The sequence below is a fragment of the Hyperoodon ampullatus genome, assembly GCF_949752795.1.
Source record: "Hyperoodon ampullatus genome assembly, chromosome: 3".
In the NCBI taxonomy this organism is placed as follows: Eukaryota; Metazoa; Chordata; class Mammalia; order Artiodactyla; family Ziphiidae; genus Hyperoodon; species Hyperoodon ampullatus.
Window position 1 is genome coordinate 1086124 of NC_136916.1, and position 27219 is coordinate 1113342.

The 27219-nt window shown below is 40.1% G+C and overlaps 1 protein-coding gene across 1 annotated transcript in view; it reads right to left on the bottom strand.

The window, feature by feature from the left end:
- Positions 1–27219, bottom strand: part of MPP7 (MAGUK p55 scaffold protein 7) — a gene marked incomplete at its 3' end in the record, with an annotated part of 263678 nt that overhangs the window by 196824 nt on the left and 39635 nt on the right. The window contains exons 2-3 of the mRNA XM_079701252.1: positions 15539–15602; positions 5873–6043 (exon numbers count right to left, since the gene is read on the bottom strand). Of these exons, the coding sequence (XP_079557378.1) occupies positions 5873–5909 (37 nt within the window). The 5' untranslated portion in view covers positions 5910–6043; positions 15539–15602. The remainder of the gene's footprint in view (positions 1–5872; positions 6044–15538; positions 15603–27219) is intronic.

A 27219-nucleotide genomic window follows, 5' to 3' on the forward strand; every position in this document is an offset into this window, starting at 1 on the left:
AGAGGCAATCAAAAAGTAGACAGCCAAAAAATAAAGAAGAAAACCAAGTATAGAGGTATGTCAGGCAGCTCACTAAAATATTATGCTTTTCCCCTGGATTTTGTAATATTTATTTTATGCATCCACTTTTAAAAATTCATAATTTGTTATTTTTTTCCTCTTTCTAAATAGTCACCACTAACCTAAAAAAAGTTCATGTGGTAAAATTCCATTTATAAAGCTCAACAATGGGCAAAATTAAACCAAAGTGCCCAGGGATGCTTAAAACATACGTCTTACGTACACTGTGAGGCAGGATATTCTTCTTTGCGGTCCGTCGCCATGGCGGCTGGGGAGACAGTGAGTGCAGGAAGCGCACGGGATGCTCTCAGGGGTTCAGTTTCTTTCCTCAGGTGGTGGCCACGTAGATGTTGGCATTATAATCACTCTTAAAACTGTACTATGGGGCTTCCCTGGTGGCGCAGTGGTTGAGAGTCTGCCTGCCGATGCAGGGGACACAGGATCGTGCCCCGGTCCGGGAGGATCCCACATGCCGCGGAGCGGCTGGGCCCGTGAGCCATGGCCGCTGAGCCTGCACGTCCGGAGCCTATGCTCCGCAACGGGAGAGGCCACAACAGTGAGAGGCCCACGTACCGGGAAAAAAAAAAAAAAAAAAAAAAAACTGTACTATGAAAGTTTTATATGCATTTCTGTATATATATTATATTCCACATTATATGATATTTGTGAAATTCAGACCTAATGAATTTGTAAAACTAAAACTAAGACAGGTACTATGCAGGGAAAGAACGAGTCCATAAGATTAAAAACAGAACGGAACTATCACAGGAACGGAAACAAGCTCAGCTCTCTAGTTGATAAAAGCTGTGTCCCAAGGAGGGACAGGTAACAGTTCGGACACTAGGACACACGCACACGGGGCTGAATAATTCAGTAGACAGATGGCGCGTGGTGGGTGGTGGTAGCCAGCAGGAATTTACAGACAAGGGAAGGAGGCTAAAATGATCCATTGCCTATGGATTAGAGTTGGAGACACCAGTAAGAACTCATATGTAGCTTAATATACTTACAGATGATTGCACATAGAAATGTTCATATATGTGCATATATACACAGGTCAGTATACACACATGTATTTCTTTGCTCTGCCAGATGAGAGGGCCTAAAAGAAAAAACACTGTGCAAACCTATCATCCAGATCTTGGTTTCTAATCCCATTCCCTAATAAAAGGAGCTGGTGGTCCTTTGAGAAATGGCTCATTCTAGATGGGGCACTGCAAGATTAACCTGAAGCATCCCGTCATGCCCAAAGTAAGGAAGCGTTTAAAACAAGCCCCTGTGGATAGGGATACGTCAAAGAAACCAACTGAAAAAGCTCCCAGTGGCCCCAAAGCTGGGACAATTTGAACAACAAAATAAGTGAAGTAGAATTGAATTATGTCCCGAAGTGTCAATAAACATCCAAGAGTCCACACGGATATGAAAAAGGATTGAATAAATTCATGGGAGAGAAGAGAGAAAGTATTCCAAATACGTTACAGGGATACGTCACCCTGAAGGAGAGCAGGACACACCCCCTTCGAATGTGAGAGGCACGCAGACGTCCTTCCCCAGAGCACAGCAGGACAGGGTGGGCAGACAGAGTCACTTTCCAGTGGGGACGTGCGGTGAACGTCACGTCAGCCACTTAATCAGCATCAACAGTCATAGACCAAGTCGACAGCACGTCCCCTTAATATACAATATGACGACAGTGGCACTTTACATCAGACAAATTCCAACAGAGGGAATTCCACTACATATCTGACCAGTACTACACTCGAAAACGGTCAAGGTCGTCAAACACAAGGAAAGTCTAAGGAAACTTCACAGCCAAGAGGAGCCTAATGAGACAAGGTCAACTAAATATAATGTGAGACCCTGGACCCAAAAAAGGATATCAACGGAAACTAAGAAAATCTGAATAAAGTATAGATTTTAGCTAATAATAATGTATCAGTACTGATTTTCTAATTGAAATGAATGTATCAAACTAAGGTAAGATGTTCATAATCAGGGCAACAAGTATAAAGGATATTGGAACTCTCTGTCTTATCTTCATAATCGTTCTCTAAAATTAAAATTACTCTAAAAATAAAGTTCATTTAAAAAAAATTTTTTTAATAAGATCACCAGATCATAATAGCCAAGAAAGAAAACCCAGAACATATGTATACACGAGAGAGGCTAACACACATTTATGTAAAAAGGCTGGGCTATTGAGTGAGTGATTTTGGGACTACTGGCTCTTCACGTGGGAATTATGTTAAGATTTGATTACTGTCTCATTCCACATGCAAACTAGTTGGACTGAAATTCCAAATGTGTAAAATCAAATTTTTAAAATTATTATTATTATTTTGTTTTAGGCCACGCCGTGCGGCATGCGGGATCTTAGTTCCCTGACCAGGGATTGAACCTGCGCCCGCTAAGTTGGGAGCATGGAGTCTTAACCACTGGACCACCAGGGAAGTCCCCAAAATTTTTTAATTATTAAAAGAAGATCTTAGAGACTATCTTCTCAATCCTGCCTTAGGTTGGAAAGACTTTCTTAAGCAGAAGGAAAAAAGCATTCACCACACAGAAAATATTGATTTGTCCATATAAAAGTTTTCAACTTCTATTTTAAAAATGAGGGCCTCCCTGGTGGCGCAGTGGTTGAGAGTCCGCCTGCCGATGCAGGGGATACGGGTTCGTGCCCCGGTCTGGGAGGATCCCATATGCCGCGGAGCGGCTGGGCCCGTGAGCCGTGGCTGCTGGGCCTGCGCGTCCGGAGCCTGTGCTCCGCAACGGGAGAGGCCACAGCAGTGAGAGGCCCGCGTACCACAAAAAAAAAAAAAAAAAAAAAAAAAAAAAAAAAAAAAAAAAAAAAAAAAATAAAAATAAAAATGATACTATTTAAGGAAGAAAAAAAGGACAAATGACTGGCCAGAAGAAATGGTGTTCAACCTAAAATGACCCAAAGGGTTAATACACAAAATACAAATAAATACTGCAAATAAATAAGAAAATGATAAACCAATAGAATAATGGGGAAAGGATAAGAACAAACAAATCACAGAGGAATCATGGCCATTAAACAAAGGGAAATGTGCTCAATGTTGGTAGTCATGCACATTTCACGCTTAAGATACCGTATTTTCCCCATCAGGTTGGTAAAAATTATACGGACATAATATTGAATATTGCCAAGAACACGGGGGAAACGATTTTTAAGTTACTGTCCATGGATTGTTAAGTGGTTTAACACCTCTGGAGGACAATTTGACAACATCCACTAAATGTGTACATCTTTTCTCCTAAAATATTACAAAAGGAACAAAACCAGGGCTTTCATTAAGAGTAGTCTGGGGCTTCCCTGGTGGCGCAGTGGTTGAGAGTCCGCCTGCCGATGCAGGGGAAGCGGGTTCGTGCCCCGGTCTGGGAGGATCCCACATGCCGCGAAGCGGCTGGGCCCGTGAGCCATGGCCGCTGGGCCTGTGCGTCCGGAGCCTGTGCTCCGCAACGGGAGAGGCCACAACAGTGAGAGGCCCACATACCGCCAAAAAAAAAAAAAAAAAGAGTAGTCTGGTTCATTACACAATGTAATGTGACACAATGGAAAACTATGCGTTAGTTGAAGAGAATTTGGAGGATCTATGTTTATCTATACATACAGATGTATGCACACACACATATCATAGAAATACCTCTTTGAGACATTAATTGGTGTAGAAAGAAAGTCACAGAACAATCCATAGAGTATGACAGAATCTGTGATTTAAAAATAAGAAAAAAAGACAAAACAATATACTTATGTACACACACATTTACTTACAAAGGCACATAAGTGCTTAATGTACAGAAAATTCTTGCAGGGTACTCATCAAACTGAGAAAGAAAAGGAGACTGGGGGAAGGGGAACAGCGGGTAGGAAGGGTTTCTTTCCTTTTTTCATCTGTGTAGTTTTATGTATTACTTGTGTTACTGTTTGCTCTCAGAGGAAGAGGAAGTGGTGGAAGTTTACACAGCAAGCACTTCCCCACGTGAGCACCATGCGTGCACTGGGGACACTCTGAGTCACACCCTCTCCCACTGCGTGAGAACTGCCCTTCAGCTATGCTAACGCTGTTTCCCTGGAGACCATTGCTAAGCAATGCTGCTGACAGTAACAATGACCCTTGACGGATCAATGGCATCTGGTCTACAAGGAAGGACAAGGGAACGTAGCATCTGGTGGGTGCCCACACCCTGGGGCCCCCCTGAATGCAGTGACTCTTAAAACAATCTCCTCTGCCCAACTCAAACCTTATTGGGACACACTGGTCAAAAACTACCGCAAAGCCGGGAGTGAGTCGCACCAGTATTTTAGATTTGCACCAAGCGGGCCAGCTATGCGTGCTAGAGTCCTTTTTCCATTCTAAACAGTCTATGGTATTTTTCACGACTGACGCCTAAACTGCCACTTTAATCATTCCCCATGTTAGGTGTAATCAACAATATTTTGCATTCAATTAAACTAAGGCATTTTTTGGTGAACGGCAAGGCAGAAAACTTATTTACTACATAAACTGTAGTAAATTTATGGTTCAAATAAATTTTATCTATAATTTCCCAAACCACGACGGAAACTTAAATCATTCATTTTATATAGTGGAACACAATGTGGGACTATATAAAAACTGAAAGAAAAAAAATTTTGTCCAAAGAAGCTGCTTCCAAGTTCACGTCTTGAGAAAAAAAAGATTTTTATGTAATTTAAAAATCAAAATCACTTCCTAAGAAAAACTAATCCTTAGTGTAAATCACAGTAGAAAAACATTATTCTTGATGGATAAAGACAAGAAAAAACTTGCCAAAGTGTAAGCATGGCTCTGCTTGAAACAGCAAAGAATGATACGGGCAAATAGTGCACATGAGAAGGCCAGGGTCACCGAACACAACGCAAAATCACATTTGTGATTCGGCTCTTTAAAAATTAGGGTGCCAGTGACTGTCCAGGACAAGACATAGCTCAGCTGGTTACAGAAGGGTGTTAATGGGACCAACTCAGTGTGGTTAGTGTAACAAAGCCCATGCCTTTGGCCACACTCTGTGCCACCCCCTCTTCTGAGCATCTGAAAAATGCAAGCTACAGCTCTCCAACCCCACTCGCATTCTGTTTTAATAATTCTGAGGAGGGTCCAGGAATCTACATTTTTCTAAAGTGCTGATTCCGGGGAACCCCAGAAAAGGGCTTCAAAGGGGCACTGACCACCCCCATCCCACCTTCTAAATCAGGTCAGAAAGAGGGGAATTCACACATACATACATGCATGAGTTTTTTTTCCCTTTCTTGTAAATCTTTAAGTATCACTAAGTCTTACAACTGATAACAATGTGCTTGTTTTAGTTGAGTTCTTTAATGACATATATCAACTTCAGAACAGTGTTCACCTCTGGACAGAAAAAAAGAAAATAGAAAAATGGGGGGAAAAAATGAGAGGTCTGAGCAAATACGGCCAAAAAAATTCATAGCTATGATTAAAGTAGAGTGACAGGTAATATGAGTACCATGATATTTTCCACACTTTTCTGTATCTTTAAAATACTTAATCTTTAAAAGAGAAATGTAAATGTATGGCATTATTCCATAATGCAAACCAGCACAAGGGCATCAGCACGGAGACCTCAGGACCCGAGAAAGCGGTCCGCCCACGCCCTCCAGTCACGTTTATTCTGAGGCCACGATGGCCCTCACTTTGGTTTCAGAAAGACAAGCCTGTCTGCAGTCGCTTAAAGCAATGCTGGTTTTCACTGTGAACTGGACGATTTGTAAGGATGGGAGGAAAAGTGCCCCTCACGGGCTCCATACCTGTGTCGCTCCCCGAGCCTGCGGACAGCGCGGGCATGATGCAGGATGCGGGATGCAGGCTGAGCTGGGCCCTGAACTGCCAACACGCTCTGTTCAAAGGCGGCAGGGATGCCAACCCCAAGGCCTGCAGCCACGCTGTCTACCCAGATCTATGTCTTCTGCAGTCCGTTTCTACAAAGAAAAGGAACACATTAAAAATAGAAGAGGCAAGATTACTAAATTGCAACTTTCTGTAACTAATTCAAAATGCTGATTCCAACACTTTATTAGGGAGATCACAATCTTCACAATTTCTTCTACAGACCACAGACAAATATGAAGTGGGAGAGTTTTTTATTTCGACGTGGGATTTCTAATTAAAAACATGAAAGCTCTTCGTGAATGTGTCAAGGTTTCCTTAAAGATTTTTACAGTTGGTTTGAGAACCACTGACTGCATAGATGGAGAACTTGAGGAAGCGTTTGTAAGCCAACGTCATCCTAAAATTCCTCCCTTCTGTTAGAATTCAAAACTGTATTCCTAAACGTAGAGCAGAGATTCTCTAAATTGTCAACAACTTATAACTAATTGTAATTTTTTTAAGTAACTCATCCTAATACGACAACTGCAAAGTTCTCTAACTGAAGATTACAAACAACCTTGAAAGAATACTAGAATTGAAGCAAGATATTATTATAGATTTACAGAACTGTTGATAATCTATGCTAAACCTAACAATCCAAGCTAATATATGAAAATAAATTGTTTTAGTAAAAACTAAGCTTTGATGTATCTTGGAAAATATCAATTTTTTAAATAACTATTTTAAGTTACGTTTATCCCAAAATAAGCAGTAAAGGCACTATTGTATAGTAACTAAAAGCAAGGGCTCTAGTGTTTGCTTAATCTCTAATCCTGCTAGCTCTGTGATCTTGGGCAAGTTATTTAATCTTATTAAGCCTTAATTTCCTTATATGCAAATGAAGAGAACAGCAATTTAGAACTGCTGGATAATCCAATGAACACCCTTCAAACAATGAATGCTAACTATTACGATTGGGTTTTTAAAATTCAGGTAATGAGATTATAAAATGAAAACATAAAAGTAGCAAGATTAAAATTTACATTGGCCTACACCTAGGAGGACGCCATGTGGTTTAAATTTGGACCACGGCTGTCTAATAACGGAAAATGCACCGCATTTACATTTTTCAGAAATCAGAAGAACCACACAACGTGTTTAAATTCGCTTTTTAATGCATTTCCCCCAGTTCTCTATAAAGCAAGTTCGTTCGGTGATTTAAAAGCATATTTTAACATATATTAACAAGAAAAACAGATACTGTAAACATCTGAAAAACTGGCTCACTTCAATTCTTAAAGCCTTTAAATTGCTGATTCATATTACAGAATAAAGAAAATGAGCTTGCCAAATTCCTCATGAAAAAATTCAAACTATAAGATTCTATTAAAGCCTTCTAAATTAGCTTTTTAATTATCAAAGTAAACGTTAGCATAAAAATATTCACCATCAAATAGACTATCTTGGACCAGGCAACCGGGTGCAATGTCTTGAGTTTTGTTTTACATTAAAAAGGTTGACGTAGTTAAAATATACATACAAATTCATACAGAGATCCTCTGTGTTAATTAAAAATATGAAGGCAGTTATTTTAAATACCAAGTGAAAATATAAATCACTAAGCTAAAAATAAGACAGAAAAAGGTAAAGCAAGGCTTCATTAGTGCCCGTCTCTGAAGCTGTTTTCCCTAATAATTCTAAAAGGCAACTCTGCTTTGTTTTCATAAGTTATCTTAACAATCAGGATTAAGATTCAACTACATAAAGTGCTCCTCGACTCAAACGCAAAGAAAATAAAAAACAGACCATACATAATTTAAAAAACGCATTCAATTAGTAAACTTTTGTTTTGCTGCTGAGAAAAAAGGGAAAAACGGTTATAACTTGTAAAGTATATGCACGCATATTTCTACCATTAGGACAAAAGGCATATACGTAGGTAGGTAGGTAGGTATTTATTATAGTGTGTATGTATGTAATTTAAGCACTTTATGCCATAAATCATAATTTGTACGGTACAGATTACCTAACTACAGAAATACACATACTATATAATCTGTACCATGCAAACTACAACTTTCTTCAAGCCTTAAAGAACTTACAATGTTTCAATTTCATAAACCACATACAACATATAAGCCAATTTATGCTTAAAACAAACATCCTATTAATACTAAAACCACCTTACATTTCACATCAAAATATCCTCCTGAGTTGATGCTGCAGCTTTCCACGTATGCCATATACAAAAGATTTTATTGCAGTATTTCTCATCTTTTATTTCACAATAAACACTCAAGGTTAAGTTTTTTCCAAAGTTATATTGTTTAAGAAATATATGCTACAAGATAATTATCTTCTCAGAACACACATAAGTACATTAATAAAAAAAAATGGTTTGATAAAATCCCAACCAGGAAAATGGTTAATATTCTGTGGAACGAAGCAGAGTTGCTGGGTTTAACTTTCAAACTGAGCTAAATTTCTGTAGTAATCATGTTATTTTCTTTGGCTAAACTTATTTAAAATGCTTTGGAATTTGTCAGAATCCAGCCATGATTATTAGTGACTGTTGTATGGAATCGATTTACTACAACACAAAAATACCAGCTGTTACAGCACGTCCTGAGAGGGATTACCGAATATTCTTAAATTGAAGTTCAATCCATCTTTCCATAAAAAAGAGAGCGACCCAAACGCCAGGAACGAAACTGCAGTGTCAAGTGCACCTGAAGCATTTACGATCCCCAATAGAACCATTACAACCCTACTTTAAAAGGGCTTATTTTTGAACTTTCATTATTCCAGTCATACCGTGCTTCTATGTATCACACTGTATCAGGTTCTTCTGGCATCCGTCATATGGAAACAGTGAACTATGCAAAGGTCTAGAACCTACAATGTTCAGTTTCTACCCGTCCTGGGCAATGCTTAGGGCTCCCGGGGCACTCATGACATCTAGTGGTCAACCACAGAAGTGCAAGTGTCTGTAGCAGAAAGTTTTTTGAGTTTCCCCTAAAAAAAGTCTTAATTGCACCCAGTGAAATGACCATCTGCAAAAACTTTTATTAATGTGTGCGCATGCGCGCGCGCGCGCGCGCGCGCACACACACTCCTCCTGTGTATCTCCTCCACTATCAATACTTCACTTCTGACAGCAGATGTGGTTTTCCACACCCCACGCAGATCTGTGACACCAGCTGGGCGACCTACAATAAAACTCAGTTCTGACACTGTCTACCTGGAATAGGGCCAGACACCACAAGGTAAGGGCTCAGCCCCACAAGACTGGCCCCCTTCTGATGTCACCTGCAAACCCAGGTTGTCACCTGTGCTTCTCATCGACTGACTAGACATCAGTTTCCCCCAGCTCCCTCAGGTTCACTGAATTTGCCCCAGGGGCTCACAGAACTCAGGAAAACATTTACTTTTTAGGTTACTGGTTAACTGTAAAAGGAAATGATGAGGAACAGCCAGACAGAAGAGTTGCACAGGGCGAGGTGGAGCTCCCACCCCTTCCCTGGGAGCCGCCCTCTTCCAAATCTCCACGTGTCGGCAACCTGGAAGCTCTCCAGACCCTAGGCTTTTGGGGTTTTATGGAGGCTTCGTCACACAGGCATGGTTGATTAAATCACTGGCCCACTGGTGCCTGAGCTCAACCTCCAGCCCCTCTCCCCTCCTTGGAGGTTGTGGGGTGGGACTGAAAGCTCCAACCCTCCAATCAAGTCCATAAGGGCTTCCCAAAAGTCACCTCGTTAACATAAACAAAGGTATGGCTGAAAGTAGTTAGGAAAAACGGAAGACACCTTTGTCACTCTTATCACTTAGGAAATTCCAAGGGTTTTAGAAGCAGAAAGGGTTACACAGAACACCGAATATGTATTTATTATATAAATCACAATATTTCACACACATGCACTAGGTTAGCACAGATGAATGAGAAATCAGGTACTGGACCTAATTTTCCAAACTCACGCCCTCTCTATTTGGAAGAGTATTCAAGAATATGAAAACTTTTAATTAACTGTCATCATAAATAAACTAATAATCATAGTAACATCCCATCATTTCAAGAGACAGTAACTGTGCCCAGTAATCCAACTGTAGATTACTTCATGAGTTACAAATACTCTCAACTTACACTTTCAAAACCTAACAGAGCAATAACACACACAAAAAGGGTAAACCCTTTTTTAACAAATCTGACATTAAAAAAAAAAAAACTCTACCTGAAAGATGCATGAGTTGTATTAGCCAATGCAAGCAGCAAATCTTCATAAATTATAATTGTTAGAAAATACAGGAAGCAATGCAGGTAGGTGGCATCAATCTGCTTACAGAAAATGGTATTTAAACCTTTTATACCATCAGTTCTCAAAGTTTGGTCTGCAGACACCAGTGGTCTCTGCAATCCTTTGAGAGGTGCCCCTGAAGTCAAACTATTTTCATAAAACCATCAAGATGGTATTTGCCTTTTGCAATGTGTGGACATTTGCACCAATGATGAAAAGTACTGGTGGACAAAACCATGGGTACCTTAGCACAAATCAAGATAACAGTACCAAATGGAAACTATTCGCCCTAGTTAATTACTTCACTACCAAGCAGTCTCATTAAAAAAAAAAAAAAAAAAAACAGACAGAAGGGCATTGACTTTAGAATGTCCTTAATAAAGTAGTAAAATTAATAATAACTGACTCTTGAGGCGTTGCTAATGATAAAGCATAAACACTCAAGCAAAAAAATAGAATTTTATAAAACCTGTGTCCACTAGAGGCGGTCCTCGCTTTGCAAGGCACCGTGTTAACCGAAATGCAAGCATCCTGAAACCAGTTCCCACTCTGCGCAGGTCCACCAGCTTCCCAAAACCTACAGGCTCTTCCAAGATCAGTGGTGATATGAGCAAATGTGATTTTTTTTATATTGTGTCAACCTGTGGATAGTGAACCAATATTTTTGAAATTATCAATGCATAATATTTTAAAAAATAATGTGTGAATAAAAGATCCAGTCAAAACGCAGGACAGACCAACAGATTTGAAAGTTCCAATATGATACGTCTGTTGATGTATTTTCAGATTCCATACTGCAACACTGAAACTACCATATGTCGAGTTTTGAGGTACAGTTGACCCCTGAACAACAACGGGCTTGATCTGCATGGCTCCACTTATACACAGATTTAACAGGACTACAGGATCCACAGCTGACTGAATCCATGGATACAGAAGGCCAACTACAAGTTATAAGAGGATTTTCAACTTCATGAACAGTTATCGCCCCTAATCCTCACATTGTTCAAGGGTCAACTGCAGTAACAAAGAACATCTACAATTACCTAAACAGGTTACTGAAATACTCCTCCCTTTTCCAACTACAGATATGTGTAAGACTGGTTTTTCTTCATATCCTTCAACTAAAAGATAGAGCAACAAATAAAAAGTATACACATCTGAGAATGTAACTGTCTTCTATTCGGGCAGGCATTAGAGGAATTCCCAACTCACTCATGTTTCTGTTTTTTTGGAGAACGGTTATTTTTCACAAAAACATGATTTATGCTAACATATAACAAGTTTAATATTGTTCTTTTTAAGTGAATTGAAACGACTTTTTAAAATTTCTGTTTTAGTTTCCAATACGGTAAATATCAATATAACACACATAAACAAAACACTTCGGAGTCTTCAATAATTTTTAAGAGTCTATAACAGTCCAGGGGGCTTCCCTGGTGGCGCAGTGGTTGAGAGTCCGCCTGCCGATGCAGGGGACACGGGTTCGTACCCCGGTTCGGGAAGATCCCACATGCTGCGGAGGGGCTGGGCCCATGAGCCATGGCTGCTGAGCCTGTGCGTCCGGAGCCTGTGCTCCGCAACAGGAGCGGCCACAACGGTGAGAGGCCCGCGTACAGAAAAAAAAAAAAAAAAAGGTCCAGAGACCCCAAAGTTTGAGAACTGCTGTCTGTGGCCAGAGCAGGCACAAATGTTCTACAAAAGGCAGACAGTAAACATTTTAGGCTTTGTGGTCTCCAGGCTCAACCCAGACAATACGCAAATGAGTGGGTGTGACCCTGTTCCCACAGTATTTTATTTCCAGGAAAGCAGAGGGTCAGATTTGCTGACACCATCCTGTACATTATACCCTATCTGCCAGTGACTTAAGGGTCCAACAGTAGCATGCTTTCCAGCAACTTCTTTATTGGTTATTCTTTAAATATTCAAAGAAAGTTCAAATTTTTGTCAGTTTTCTATTATGCAGAAATGTATGCAAAATAATAGATGCGGAATTTTAACCTATGCAATTCCTAATCATAAACAAAATCACATTTCAATTTTGTCTATTCCAAGAATCTTAGACTCTGTGAGACAATAAAAAAACTGTCTACAATTTCTGTCTACACACAGACAATAAAAAAATATGCTTACAACTGGCAATGCATTAGGGTGCCATATGTACAAAAATATGCTTTATACAACCAAACACAGAAAGTCCTGGATTTCAAAAAAGGGGACAATTACAAAAAATTAAAACATCTCACATTTTACAAACTCACCAGGGTTCAATTATTATGTAATACAAAACTTACATATCACAAATGGAAAGGAAAAAACCAAAGCGACAGAAAAGAGGACTCCAGTTGAACGAATTTTATAAACCTTTGAAGACTTGAGAGGAAATGAGAGAAACAATGCTTTATAACCCCCAGGTTAGGAGACTCAGGCTTCAAGGCTGCCAGGAAAGTCGCAGGAGCCCCGGGACCCCAGGACTCCACCTGCCGGGAAGGGGCACTGACCCCCGTGCATCAGCATCAGGGCTTGCGCGGCACGCGTCACATCACTCCTCACGTGACCCTCGTCGGGAAGCCCAGGTGTAAGGAATGACCCGGCGCTCACCAGCCATGACCCCACGCCAGACGACCTGAACCACCGACCGCAAGCAGCGCACCGCAACCCTGTGCTTGTTCTCAGACGTCCTCAGGAAACTCAGCAGCCTCTCCAGGGCCATGCACAGCCTCGGCCTCACAGTGAGACGGCTCTTCTGACAACGACCTTTTCTCGCTATATTTATCTTCTACCACCCACTGCTGAAAAGTCCTGGGCAGTCTTCAAGATTACACTACCAACCATGAACGCACCACTTGTTTGCTGTATTAAACTCTCTCCTCTATTTGATGGGGGCAGGGGAGGATGATAACTTCCGCACTGCATTTCCCTGACTACTTCTCAGTTCCAGATCCTCCCCAGCAATCCACCAGCATTCCCCGAAGTCCTCTCCAGTGAAGAAACCGATCATTTTTGATCATTAAGATACATCGATGTCATTTTGCATCTTTGTTGGGCTTACAATCCCCCACTAGATCTCCTTGAGGTTGGAGCCTGTATCATATGTCCTCAAAACTGCATCACAGCTCCCCAGTCAGAAGTGCTTCTGTATGTGACCAACTCCAACCTGCCAAGAGCTCTGACCTGATCCTTCAAGGTCAGCGTAACCGCATTATCTTACTTACGGGGACACAGCACAGCCTAATGAAGAGAGCGCAGATTTGGACACAGGACAGACGTCGGATGAGAGCCCAGCCCTGCCTTCCTGACTCCATGGTCTTGGCCAGACGATTTAATGAAATGAGAGTACATGCAACGGCGTAAGTAGAACACCTAACCCATAGGAGCCAATCAACAGATGACAGCTTTTATGAATACTTCTCAACCACGTTTTCATCACTCTACTTCTCACGTCTAATCTAGCAAACATTTAAAGGTCCTATAATGAAAAGAATACAGGCTTTGGTGGGAGACAGTCCAGTCTCCTGATTTTATCACTTACTACACACACAACTTACAAGATATGAGACCTTGGGAAACCAAAGAAAACAATTAAAAGAAAAAATACACACACACACACAAATGTGAGCAACAGATAACACTGAATGCACCCAATTTCCCAGACATTAGGTTAAAAACTCAACGTCTCATTTAATTCTCATAATAATCTCATCACATAAGGACTATTATTATCGTCTTACAGATGAGGAAACTGAATTCTAAGCAACTTGCTCTAAGCCACAGCTTGAAGGGATTCTCACATCAGCGTGCGTGAATCCAGCACCCACGCTGGCAACCACACTTCACAGGACTGCCTCTTCACTCTGAATTTAATCCTGCCCATCCAGTTCCCTCTGGTGTCAGATGGAAATCACTTCTATGATTCATTACGTCTTGTGATGACCAAATGAGACATATCTGAAGCACTGGGAACATGACAGATGCTCAAGTATTGGCTTCCCCACGCTCTCAGTCTTTTGCTTGACATCCTTCTTTTATTTTATCCTCTTTATTTACAAGTAAGAAAACTGCGCATTTCAGATCCACATCCTCTAGCTCGCTCTTGGGCCACCAGACTTCACGCCTTCTCTGGCAGACCCCTGATGCCTTGACCAGTAACACGAAGGAAACAGGTTTGTTACTTCCAGGAAGGTGCATTTAAGAGCCACCATGAGATTCGATGCCTCGCCTTTCACAGCTGTCCAGCGTTCCAGCTGTCTTGACAGAGGACGTCGTGGAACAGTGTCCCCTGCCAACACGTGATGGACACACTGCAAGAGCGAGAGATGAGAGTGGCACTGGAGCCGTTTGCTACTGAAGCTCAACCTAGCCCTTCCTGACGGATAAACTGATCATGTACGGAAATCAGTGGTATAATTTTTAAATAACATGAATCATGTAAGCATTTACACACTGTTATTTACTGGGTACTAATAAATATTGTGTGGTTCAACACAATAGTTGCTTAAAATGTAGCCTACTAAAACCATCTGTAATGAATCTGGACATTTATAAACATGATTTCGTTTACTGACAACAGAAATCATGCAAACTGTCTACTTTCATCAGTTTCTCAGGCCCTACAACAGAACCATCAAAAAATACGCTTCCCAAATATCAATTCTTATTTGCAGAACATTAATTATGTCATGCTACCAACATTAACTATCTTCTAAGTAAGGACAGGACCAGAGTGAAACTAAATGTAATACACAATAGTTAATGCCTATTTACATATGTATTTTTTAAAGCTATCACAGATAGTGACAAAAGCAAATATCGAATTCAAAAGCCCTGTTCATTTATAATACAGACAACTGTGTACTAAATTCTCCCCCACGGTGGTCTTAATACTCTTAAAGGAAATCCTCACCTTCTTGCACATGAGATTTTATTCAAGTCTCTATATGCCCTATATTCTTACACACTCATCTACTTTATTTATTTATTTATTTATTTATTTGGGCGGGGAGGGCATTTCCACAAATGAAGTGATTTTATTCACTCAGGCTGTAACTAAATGCTTCAGGAAACAATGTCAGTTTCAATGTACTGAAAAATAAATAGTAAACAGCATGAATTTCAGTTTTTAAACAAGGACATTAGTTAATTTTATTTACTAATAAAAATAAAAGAAGCCTCTAACCTAAAGTATAGCCTGATCAGTTATTTCTCTGTAAAGAAACACAAACTGGATTTTTTTTTTTAACATAAAAAGGACAAGACCCACACAAAGATAAACTCCTCTACCTGCTGGCGCTAGAGATTTCCCCAGTTACTGACTGATTTTGGTAGATCTGCATCACCACTGCAAGCCTGACGTCATCTACTTTAATGACATCCAAAGCTGAAAGCAAAGAGAATAACCCCCGTAAGAATAATCCAAACCCCTAACGTTACATTGTAACGGTGAATCCTACATTGATGAAGAGTATCTGTTCTGTACTGGCCCTTCAGGTATTAAGTAGCAGAGAATCTCACACTCAGAGTCAGTTATACCCAAGGGTAATTAACTTTGAGTTATTTCGTTGTTCATATACCTTTTAATGTTATTTTCTTCAACTACCTCAATGTTTAAACCATTAATATTAGTTGCTGGAATCTACTGACTATACTTTGTAAATTTTTCATCTGCCTATCATAGCTCTGAAAAGGATTATTTTCATTTCCAGAATGAAATGAATGAACAGAAAAAAGGCTAACATTTCCAAAGTTTCACGTGAAGAAGGAACAAAAATAAAGTTGCTAAGGGAAGTAACATGCCAGTCATTGTTCAGAAACCATGGGAAACATTTACACAAAAGAACATTCCACAGAACTCTGCAAAGCCTTTGAGGGGACTTGTAGGCACACTGCCTTGTACTAACACACTCTAGGGGACAGGCCCAGGCAGAAAGAGCAAATGACACAGACTCTGGGTACACGGGCACAGCTCCCGGGCGGCCTTCGTGGGTCTTTCCCCAAACGGCATCTCAGTGGACTCCCTGGGCGGCCCCTTTGCAGAATCTCCCCACAAACCCCAAGCCGACTTGATGTTTCTTCTTCACACTCGGCACAGTCTAATCACTATGTGTGTTTCATTTATCTAGTCGACTGTCTGTCTTTCCTGCTAGAATGTCAGCTGTGAGAGCCAGGTATTGCTCCCTGAATTCCTGAGAATAGAGCTTGCTGTACACAGTAAGAGGCGGCTCCCTAGTGTTTGTTGAATGAATGAAAGAATGAATGAGTCAACAGTGAACCCATTACCAATTCCTACCATGATATTTTGTTGGTCTGTTTTGTTTACTTTTTATTTTTTATTGGAGTCTAGTTGACTTACAATGTTGTGTCAGTTTCAGGTGTACAGACAGTGACTCAGCTATACGTATACATATATCCACTCTTTGTTAGATTCTTTCCCCATATAGGTCATTACTGAGCAGAGTTCCCTGAGCCACACAGCAGGGCCTTAGTAGCTATCCATTTTATATACAGTAGGGTGGGTATTATATGCCTCTGCCCACCCCCTTGCTACTTCTCCTGCCCAAAGGAGGGAGAGCTGCGAAGCCCACTGATCATGACGTAAAACACTTACTAGATCAGAGTACGCAGATTCCCTACCAACCAACTGTACTAAGAGGTCAGCATCTATGCCCAGTGCCCACGGGCACTTCCGGCTCCCCGCTTGCCCCAGCGTCCCTACCCCGAGGCAGGCAGGCCCTGCAGGTGCCAGGGCCCTGCCGGGGTGCACTGTCTCCCCACACTCGCACCAGGCACACACCTGCTTCCTCACACAGACTTCCACTGATGTGGGCCTTCAGCACAATCCAGGGGCCTGGCCCCTCTGCCTCCTTGAGGGGCAGGCTGGCCAGCTTGTCTGCAGTGACCTCTCTCTCCTCCCAGGGAGAAGCTACCTCACCCAAGAAAGCTGGCCTCTTCAACCACTGAGCACGCTTGAAACTTTGCCTGATAAAGAAGAAAAGAAAACTTAGAAAACTTTTTTTAAAGTTTCTATTTAAAATGTAGCGGTATTCACCATACACCCATCTCCCAGAGTCTCAAAAGGAGAGGTGGAAAATGCCAGAGGGCCTCAAATGAAGTATAGTAAACCAAGCCTTTGTGCCTCTGTGCCATCTCTCACAGGATGTAACAGGACCTCATATCTGTACCCCCAATCCTAAGCTTTCCAGATTGTATCCCCCTGAGCACCTCTCCCCTGAGGCCACTTTGGAGAGATGCTTGCTGATGTACCTACGGATGCACAGCAAAGACATCTGCAACCTACTCCCAAGTACTTCAGAGCAGGGGCCGGGGCATGCAGGGCAAAATGTTACCAACTATTGGGCCTAAGGTAGGCTTATGGGTAGTCATTGTACTCTTCTTTCTACTTTTCTGTATGTTTGAAGTTTTTTGGTAAAGTTTTGTTTGTTTTCACAAACCAACCCACCATGTAACCCGCTTCCCAGAGCTGTGTCTCTCTCTCTCTGGGACCCCACTCAGCAAATGCACTGATGGGCGAATTGCCCTGTCCCCACCTCCAACCCACAGCATCATCTTTCTAACATACTCAAAGGATCATGTTACTGCTCTAAAAAAACTATCTGATGACTCAACGGCACGTTCATGATAAAGTTTAAATTCCAAAAATGATACCTTCCCTCTGTTCTTACTAGTTTCTTTCACTGCAAAAGTCACATGGACACCCTTTCTCAAATTTTCTATGAAACAACCCTGAACACACCTGGCCTCTGTTATTTCCTGCCTCTGTGGACTTGTTCACTCGAGGTCTTCTGCCCGCTTCAAAATATGGGTTTAATCAAATATCCGTCATCACACGGCCTAGTGGTGACCAGTGTGAACAAAAAGGGCCACCGTATAAGGGACAAAAAAGTCTAAAGTACACATTTATACATTCTCTTATTCAAACCTGTACATTCCTATTCAGCAATTCCTTTCAAATTCAGCAGAGGGTGCCATAATTTCACTTTTAAAAAAGAAAATTTAAGTCATATTAACAAAAGCAACTTGCACGACTTAAGCTCTGTTGCAAGCCCTAAAAATTATATTTCCAATAAATTAGAAATTTGAAAATGAAAATAAACATCCAACACTGATGTAATGTGAACAAATGTCTTTCTTTCCCATTTCCCATTTAAGAAAGAAACCGCATGATAATCCACCAAAATTCTAAGTGTTTATACCCTCTGAACCAACAACTCAACTTGTTAGTAGGAATTTACCCGAAAAAATAAACAAGTATGCAACAGCGGATCAATCAATTTACAGTACAATACACTGGGGAAGAGGTCCAGGTTTCCAAGGACAGTATCTTCACTGTAGTCACTGCTTCACTCACAGCATCAACGTGGGTCTGACTCTATTGCACAGGGTCCTGGCTCCAGTGTGTCTGCACTGACACGTGGGGCACTACGCCCACCACCTCTTCATTCACACCCTGGTGGTTTGTTTCACTTCGGGTCTTCCGGTCTACAGTTTCCTAAACTAGTTCCTAATCCATTTTTAGTTTTGGTTTTGCAATTCCAGCACTTTTGCAACAGTTACACAAAGTAGACCAGGCAACTGTGTCCACTTGACTGTTCAAGACATCATTTCCCTATTACTAAAAAGAGATACTTTTGCTATGTCCACTCCTGTGTGGATTGCCCTCAATTGCATTGCAATCTCTTTGGATTAAAAAAATGTGACAATGTCTCAGAAAGATTCTTTTTACTCTACCCTAAACCACTTGTGAACATTTCTAAAACCACTGATTTCACAAAGGAGCCAAGATTTCTAACAGAAACATCGCAGCTGCATAGATTCTGAAAATCTTGCTGAACACAACTTGCAGTTCAAGGGCGGTCTTTCCTGCTTGTCTTGTGGTTCAAGGGCTGTGTTTCTTTGCCCTAATCCCTGAAGAGTAAATTGCTATAGACTGGAAAGAGGGAAGGAACCGGCCCAATAAAATAAAAAGTTACCATTTGGAATGCAATGATATTGTTGTAATAGACATTTCAGGGAGGGAGGGAGGGATTACCTAAAACCATTGGGCATCTGCTCTTAAGTACTTATTTCGCAAGGCTATGAGGAATACAACTAGCAAAACAGTACTGAATCATCCTGAGCAAATATCTGATCTTATCTTTTTAAATACCAAGGATTCCTAGATTTATTATACCTTAACTAGTAAATAAAAAGAGGGACTAGAGATAATTACTTAATACCTACCCAACAAAATGACCCTGGGTGGAAATAATGAGTATTATGCAAAGAACCATAAAAAACATTTATCTCAAAATGAAAACTGAGGCAGACTGTATTTGACTGAGTCATTCTGCTGCCCATACTCTCACCGGGTCTCCCAACCACGGCAGGAACGGCCGAGGAAGAACGAGGTGAAACCTGCTGTCAAGGTCATCAACAGCAGAGTGCTGGCTGGGGACCTTGGTGTCCCGCCCTGGCACACAGCCAGCTCGGGAGGGCCTTGGGGAGCACTGCGGGATGTACACAGAGAAGCCTGCACAAAAGTGAGGGGTCCACACCTGAGGCCCCCATAAATTGCTACGTATCGCAGGTTGGAAAACAACTGAATGATGGTGGGAGACGGGGAGGGGCGGGGTGGGGGGTGGGTTCCAGCGGGAATCTGCAACCAAACAACAAACATGAACTTGTTGCAACAGGGAATCCAGAGAGTACTGAACTTTTAGCACTTCCCCCTTTTATTTGCAAATTATGGTGCTCATTCGAATGCAGTGCAAAGGTTACTTTGAAAAAAATGTATAGGAAAGAGGTAGGAACTCATTTTTTCCCAATGCTACAAATTATTACTGAAATGCTTGTTCCTGGTCGATTTTAATCAGCTAACAAAATTCTGATCACAGAGCATCCCGACCCAGAGAAATACCTCATACCTCATCAACAACCAGAAACATTTCTGGGTGTCACTAACTATATCCCAAAAAGTTTGTAGAGAAGCACTGGAAGTAGGAGAAGAGAGGGAAGAGACAGGAAATGGGACATTCCAGCCCAGGAATGTCACCTCTTTTAGGACGAGGGAAACGTCACCCTGTACACACTCTGGCATTGACGGAAGAACCCGGCCTGACCAAGGTCCAAAGGGCACGAGGACTGCAAACAATTTGGGGAAGAGCATGTCTAGACGGGGACAGGAGGGCAGCGGTGGCTCCCGGGGCAGGAGAAGAAGGTGAGGGCCCAGGTGGGCAGCTGAAGATGAACCAGGGACAAGTGCAGACACCCCACAACTCCAGACCTCTGCAGGTGCTGCCACCAAACCACGGGGACTGCGGTCCTCCAGACGATTTCTGCAACTAAAACGCCCACAGCGTCCTGAGTTCTTCGTTTTCTTTAAAAGAAAAGCCTACTGACTCTAAGGGTTCCAGTAACAAACACACCAGAGAAATATTCTTCAGCCAGGATTCTACTCCTAAGAATTTTCACTAGCAACATAATTCACATGTGTGCAAATATATAAGTACGAGGGAACTTACTAAGCATCACTGATGGCCAAAAAAAAAAAGAAAAAACCTAAAATGTCCATCGATCAGGCAATGGTTTAAAAAAATGAATGAAAAGTGGAACCGGGGGGGCGGGTGGGGTGTAAAATGGGAATAAATCTTTAGACTATGTTTTTTTATTTTTTTATATTTCACAAGTACTTATTCAATTCTTGTATAATTAAAAACAGAAAAAAATCATACATACTATGGCAATCTTTCAAAATTTCACAATTCCATTGTGGGTCTCAAGGCCTACTTAATCTATCACCGTACTTAAACATTTACGTCAGTATCTGTGTGACTTTCCCCTCCATGAAATTATAAATTTCTTAAGAAATATAAATTATATTCCACAATGGCTGGCACAGAGATGCTCATTAAATGTATGCTGAGTGGACAAATGAGCAAGTACATGTGTGCCCTAAGGTTACCGGGGCAACCACAGCCAGCTAAGGTGATGACTGGAAGTTCTCCGAGCTATGTCAGCCTGACCGGCAGGAAGGATACAGATGGTTCTCAAGAAATTGTACACATTTCAAAAAGCTCCACAATCCTGTAGGAGGTTCTAGGTTCCCTAGATGGAATTTATCCCTCACCAAGACCACCCACTTAGATTAAAAACTAAGTGGCTCCATGGTGTTAAAAAGCAGCAAATACAGTTCAGTGTTTCATGTCATGGCACAGATTGGAAATATTTTTCTGATGCCTGGAAGTCTGCTCTTGGTGAAACAAATCAATTATACTTTCTTTATATCCTATAATTATGATCAGGAAACTTAAATACAAAGTATTAGGGAAGATATTAAATCCAGAATTTATATAAAACTCCCAAAGAAAACGTGCTCAGATTTTTTTCATGAGAAATCTAAGCTTGTTTCTATGAACAAACTTTTTTTACACTGAGTTCTGTGCTTGTTGATGATGCCCAGATGAGCTCTTCAAATTTCAGATGGAGCCCCATCAACAATAAACTTGGTTCACACAAGGTAATACATTTAAAATCACTTTTACTGTCATTCAAAAGTTTTAATTGGATTGCACATGTCCTATTCTTTCATGCATTTGTGACTTTAATGGACTTTAAACCCAATCAAACTTCCCTAATATAGACCACAGACTCTGGTTGATAATGATGCTGTGTCAGTGTGGGTTCCTCGACTGTAACAAACATACCATCCTGGTAGCGGTGTGGACATGGCGGAGGCTGTGCATGTGGGGGGCAAATATCTGTACCTTCCACTCAATTCTTCTCTAAACAGAACTGGACTGAAGAATAAAGTCAATTTTCAAACATTCTTCTCCTCAAGCAGGAAAAAACTCTTTTATATTCACTGAACATCGTAAGGTGGCCATTTTAATCTTATTTTTACTAAGCTGAATTTTTACTCTGAAGTGTCACTAAAAAGTAATACATAACTACACAGTTCTTGCAATTTTCTATTAAGTTGATTAAGATGTTCAATGATATATTTTTACTTAAGTAAACCATCTTTCAACTTAACAACTGTCTTTCTACAAATCCACAAAGTGAGAACCATTCATTCACACACACACACAAAAGTTAAGTTAGTTCTTCTTATACACAAACTCTTGACCAAACCTTTCTTTTGGTCTTCTAACACTTGAAGTATGAAAGAGCAGAAACTGCACACGGATCCCATTTCTTTGTATAAAGTCAAGGAAAGGGGATGGGGGGAGATGGAGGACCAGAATTAAACTTTAAGGGCTAAGATGTTGTTAGATTCACTATCTTTTATAACATCAGTTAATAAGGAATTCAGATTTATAGCAAACTTTTATATAAAAGCTTCTCTGTGAATAAAATAATACATAACTTGAATCAGATTTCTTTTTTCAGGGCTTCCCTGGTGGCGCAGTGGTTGAGAGTCCGCCTGCCGATGCAGGGGACACGGGTTCGTGCCCCGGTCCGGGAAGATCCCACATGCCACTGAGCGGCTAGGCCCGTGAGCCATGGCCGCTGAGCCTGCGCGTCCGGAGCCTGTGCTCCGCAACGGGAGAGGCCACAACAGTGAGAGGCCCGCGTACAGCAAAAAAAAAAAAAAAATTCTTTTTTCAAAAAAACTTTACAGTTTTGATCAGGACCACTACACTATCAGTAAACAAACATGTGATTGTTTCTATAGCATCTTATTTGCTTTGACTTGTTCACTGATCATTAAGAATATTTCAAGCCCAGTAGTGTGCTAGTAGTAGTGTGCAAATAATGTTCTTCCAGGTGTGTGTCTCCAAGGATTCTATGGAGTGCTACTAGTAAATCTTAGTTAATAACTTGTGTTGATTCATCTTGAAATTTCTTGTGATTTCATAATCTTCTGGGTAAATACTGTCTCCATGTAATGTTATCATCAAAAAGTCTACTAAAAATATTATCCAGAAGTAAAATGTTTTAAATTTCTTCACTAGTTCCTGACCCAGTGTTCAAAGTTTCCTTGACAGGCCAACAAATTAAGCAATTCTGCGCTCTGTAATAATGATGTATTTGAGCTTTAGTGACAAATTGTGTAACTAGCTTTATGAGTCAATCTAAAGGTTATACTGAATTCAAAAAAGAATTCTCCTTCTTATTTTGCCTTTCCAGACGTTTGAAAAATTACCCATCTATGCAGCATAAGAAAGACACTTTGTTTTAAGGTACCAGAACAGTCTGCTTAGTACCACTGCTTCATGTAATAACATTCCATGCAAAGAGGTATTTAGGTAGAGAAAGAGAAGAATTATCAAGGTATGCAAGTTCAAATGTGAGATCATCTTTTATTACGTTACCTAATTAATGCCAAACTCTTAATTTTAGGCTTCTATATTTATCTTGTTAATTACTTTCAGGCTTTAATTCAAAAGCTTTTCGTTATGATGGAAAAACAAATATCTTTAAATCATTTACAATATGAAGTACTTAAAGGAATTTTCAGTATTTACAGTTTCTGGATATCAATTTTTCAAAATACTTTTAGGTAACTTTCAATCTAAGAATGTTTAAAATAGTCTCGCAGTAAGCAAAACAGAAAGAGATAAAATGTTCATTTTCATTTAACTGAATTAAAATTCTGGGAAAGTAGTAAGTTATAAAATTATACTCATATATAATCAAGACTTTGGGAAAATTACTTTTATAAAGCTTTAAAGCTAATGGTCCCTTTAATGAAATCTAATTAAGTTCGCTTATTTATTTTTAGAAATAAACATTTTTATTTCTTTAAAAAAGTTATAAAATTCCATCAAAATCAGACCTTGGCTAATTGTCAACTTCAAAAGGCAAGTACAAATAAATGTAGCAATTATAGAAATTAATAAAAACCATTTTATGCTCTACCTAACAACTAATTCCAGATGACAATGATGGTAAGAATAAAAAAAAAAAAAGTAGAAAGCATGGATAAACTTTTTTTTTAATCTGTTTGAAAGCTAAAAAAAATATATATATATATATATATATATATATATATATATATATATATATATCTCCCAAAGTAGGACTTGAATGGCCAAGATCCTGGAGAAAAAGGATCTTAAGATGTACCCAACGCTGCTTTCTCCCACTTCCCAGTTCATAAGCAGTGTAGACGGAGAGGTTACGAAGACAGGAGAAGACGACTGTTAAAAAGAGGAGTTAAGGGAGCCTCGGTCACTCTGACAGGCCTGGGAAGACAAAAAATGGAGTTCAGGCCTAGTAAGGCAGCTAGGACTTGAGAGGCCAGAAGTCCTGCAAGAAGAAAAGCACAAGCACAAAGAAGTGAGTCCAGCAGTCTGAGCTGCTTTTCTTCTCAAAGCATTCACTGGTTCATTAGCAAACCAAACCACAGGATAGAGAAGTCAAACAATGCAGCTGCTGAGTGACTGAGAAGTTGAGCAGAGATACAGTCTGTCTCACCAGGCTGGAAAGATAAAAATTGGAGTTTGGGGCTCAGCAAGGTAGAAGAACATTACTAAATCCCACCAGCTTTCAGCTGGGACCCCAAAGGGACCGCACCACTACAATTTTCTATAACGTCCAGTATTCAACCAAAACTTACTAGACATATCAAGAGACAGAGCCAACAGAAACAAATTAACAGGTAATTCAGATACTGGAATCATCAGACATGAACGTTATTAACCACAATTAGTTTATACTGAAGAAAATGTAAACCATGAAGGAGAACTTCACCAGCACCAGTAAGGTTCCCCAGTGAATCAAGTGCACACAGCCACGGTGAACAACCACTGGGCTTTTGAGTCCATCAAACCTAGACTCAAACCCAAGCCCTGCCACTTATCAGCTTTCTTTTCCCCCTAAACAGAAATAATAATATCTTAAAGTGTTAAATGTAATATCAAATGCCTTTCACAGTACATATAACAGTCAGTAAACATTAAGTCATGTATCATGGTCAATAAATGGTCCATCAGAATGACCTTATCCCAGGACCAAGTAAGTTTCTTGCATACTTTCTTTCAATGTCACAGAAAATAATACACCAATATCAACTCCTAACAAAAATGTCTTTCAAAGATGAAAAGAATTATGTTTATTTTTGTTTTGTTTTTAAGTCACCAATAATGTATTCTGGAACTACCAATGCTCTTCAGAAAAAAAATATTATATAAACAGTAAAGAAAAAAAAAAGTATTTATGAATTCATACTCTGACTCCTTCCCCCAAAAAGATCTGAGGTAGCTTAGAGAGATGCCAATAAACCAGGAGGTGGGCTTCTGTCTGTGGATGGGGGCTTTGTTTCTGTTTTTCAACAAGGAAAGGGCAGACCAGTTATGTGTGGGAGGAGTGGATACAAAATTTCTAGGGAAGGTATTTATAGTCATGTGCTGACACTTAAGAGTAAAAATAAAAACACACACTCCTGTGGGTCCTGGCAATACTGAATATTTACACAGCCATGATTTCATCTGACCCACGACCCTCTGCGGCAGGTTATACCTCACCTCACCATTCCTGCCCCAGATCCACATAACGGGATGAGGACAGACCCAGTGCTCCTTCCACTCTACCACGCTGGTGCTGTCTTTCCAAGCAGAGTCAAGGTGATACCACGAGGAAGACAGAGAAGTAAAACAATTTTACGGTGTGGGGGGATTTTTTTTTTTTTTCTTTTTGAGCTACTAGTACCAAAAGTCTGCAGCTTGCCTATTCATAAAACTATCTGGTAATTTGGGGGATGGGGGAGGGACTGTTGTTTTAACTTAGGACTAATTAAATATCTGGCTTTACACCTATTAGTTTTATTGAACAATAGCCACATGTCTTAGTCAGCAACTACCAGGCACTATATCATCACAGATGAAGATGGTATAATCCCCTCTCTGAGAGCACACTGCGTATTGGGAGAGAGAGTTCCACGTAAAGCAGAAAAGTGGAACAGAGGCTGTGGACATACCAGGTCGCTGCTACACTAAACAGCTAAGGGGAAATAAGAAAGAGCCTGCATCAGACAAGGAAAAGGCTCAGGGCTCAATTTCAACAGGTGACATTGCTCCTCAAATGTAACACCCCATCCTACTCCCCAGTTCATTATTACTCTTTAAAATATATCAACTCAGTTAAACAGAAAGCTGTGTATCAACAATTAAAATCAGTAGTTCCCAAACTTCGCTCATTCATATACCACCCCGACAATATTTACATTACATAAAAAACAACTCAACATTTTTCTTCAATCAAGTCTTTCTTAAATACCTACTTTGGACCCTTTTAAAACAAATAGCAGTGAAACCCTGAGTTTGATGAGCTAGTTATGTTTTCTAATACACATGAAAATAAAGGCATAATGTTTAAACAAAAACTGTTCATTAGAATACTGCTAAAATTTCCCTGCATGCCCACACCTAGGAAAGACCAATTAAAAAAAAATTTACCAGCTACTTATAAATTCCTTATTTGTAAAAAACAGTAAATGTTTATGGCGTTATTAGATGACTACATCAGTGTCAATTCTTTTTTCTACTTGTTAGTATATGTTTTAACCTAAAAAGTAATCAATTATTTCCAGTTGGAAATCCCTTCTATTTCAGTCTCCCAAGCTACCAATGAATGTATTGTCTATATCTAGTTATTAATGATCTGAAATAGTTACAGCAATCTTCCTCATACCTATAGACAGACGGTCTTTCCTTCAATCGCCTGTCAAGATAGAGAAATTACTGAATAAAAATATATGAAAACAACTAGATAACATATTTAACTATTTTAACCAAACAGTATCTCTCTTCTAATGTACCTAAAATAAAAATGCTGTTGTCTATGTGATATATTTTAACTCAGTGTTGAGACTTATTCTATACCCAATTCCTATTAAAGAAAGAATTTAAATAATTTTTGCAATTATAGTTGCCTAAAAAAGTTACACTGTGAAATCATTCTTTTTTTTTTTTTTTAAGATGTTGGGGGTAGGAGTTTATTGATTTATTTATTTATTTTTGCTGTGTTGGGTCTTTGTTTCTGTGCGAGGGCTTTCT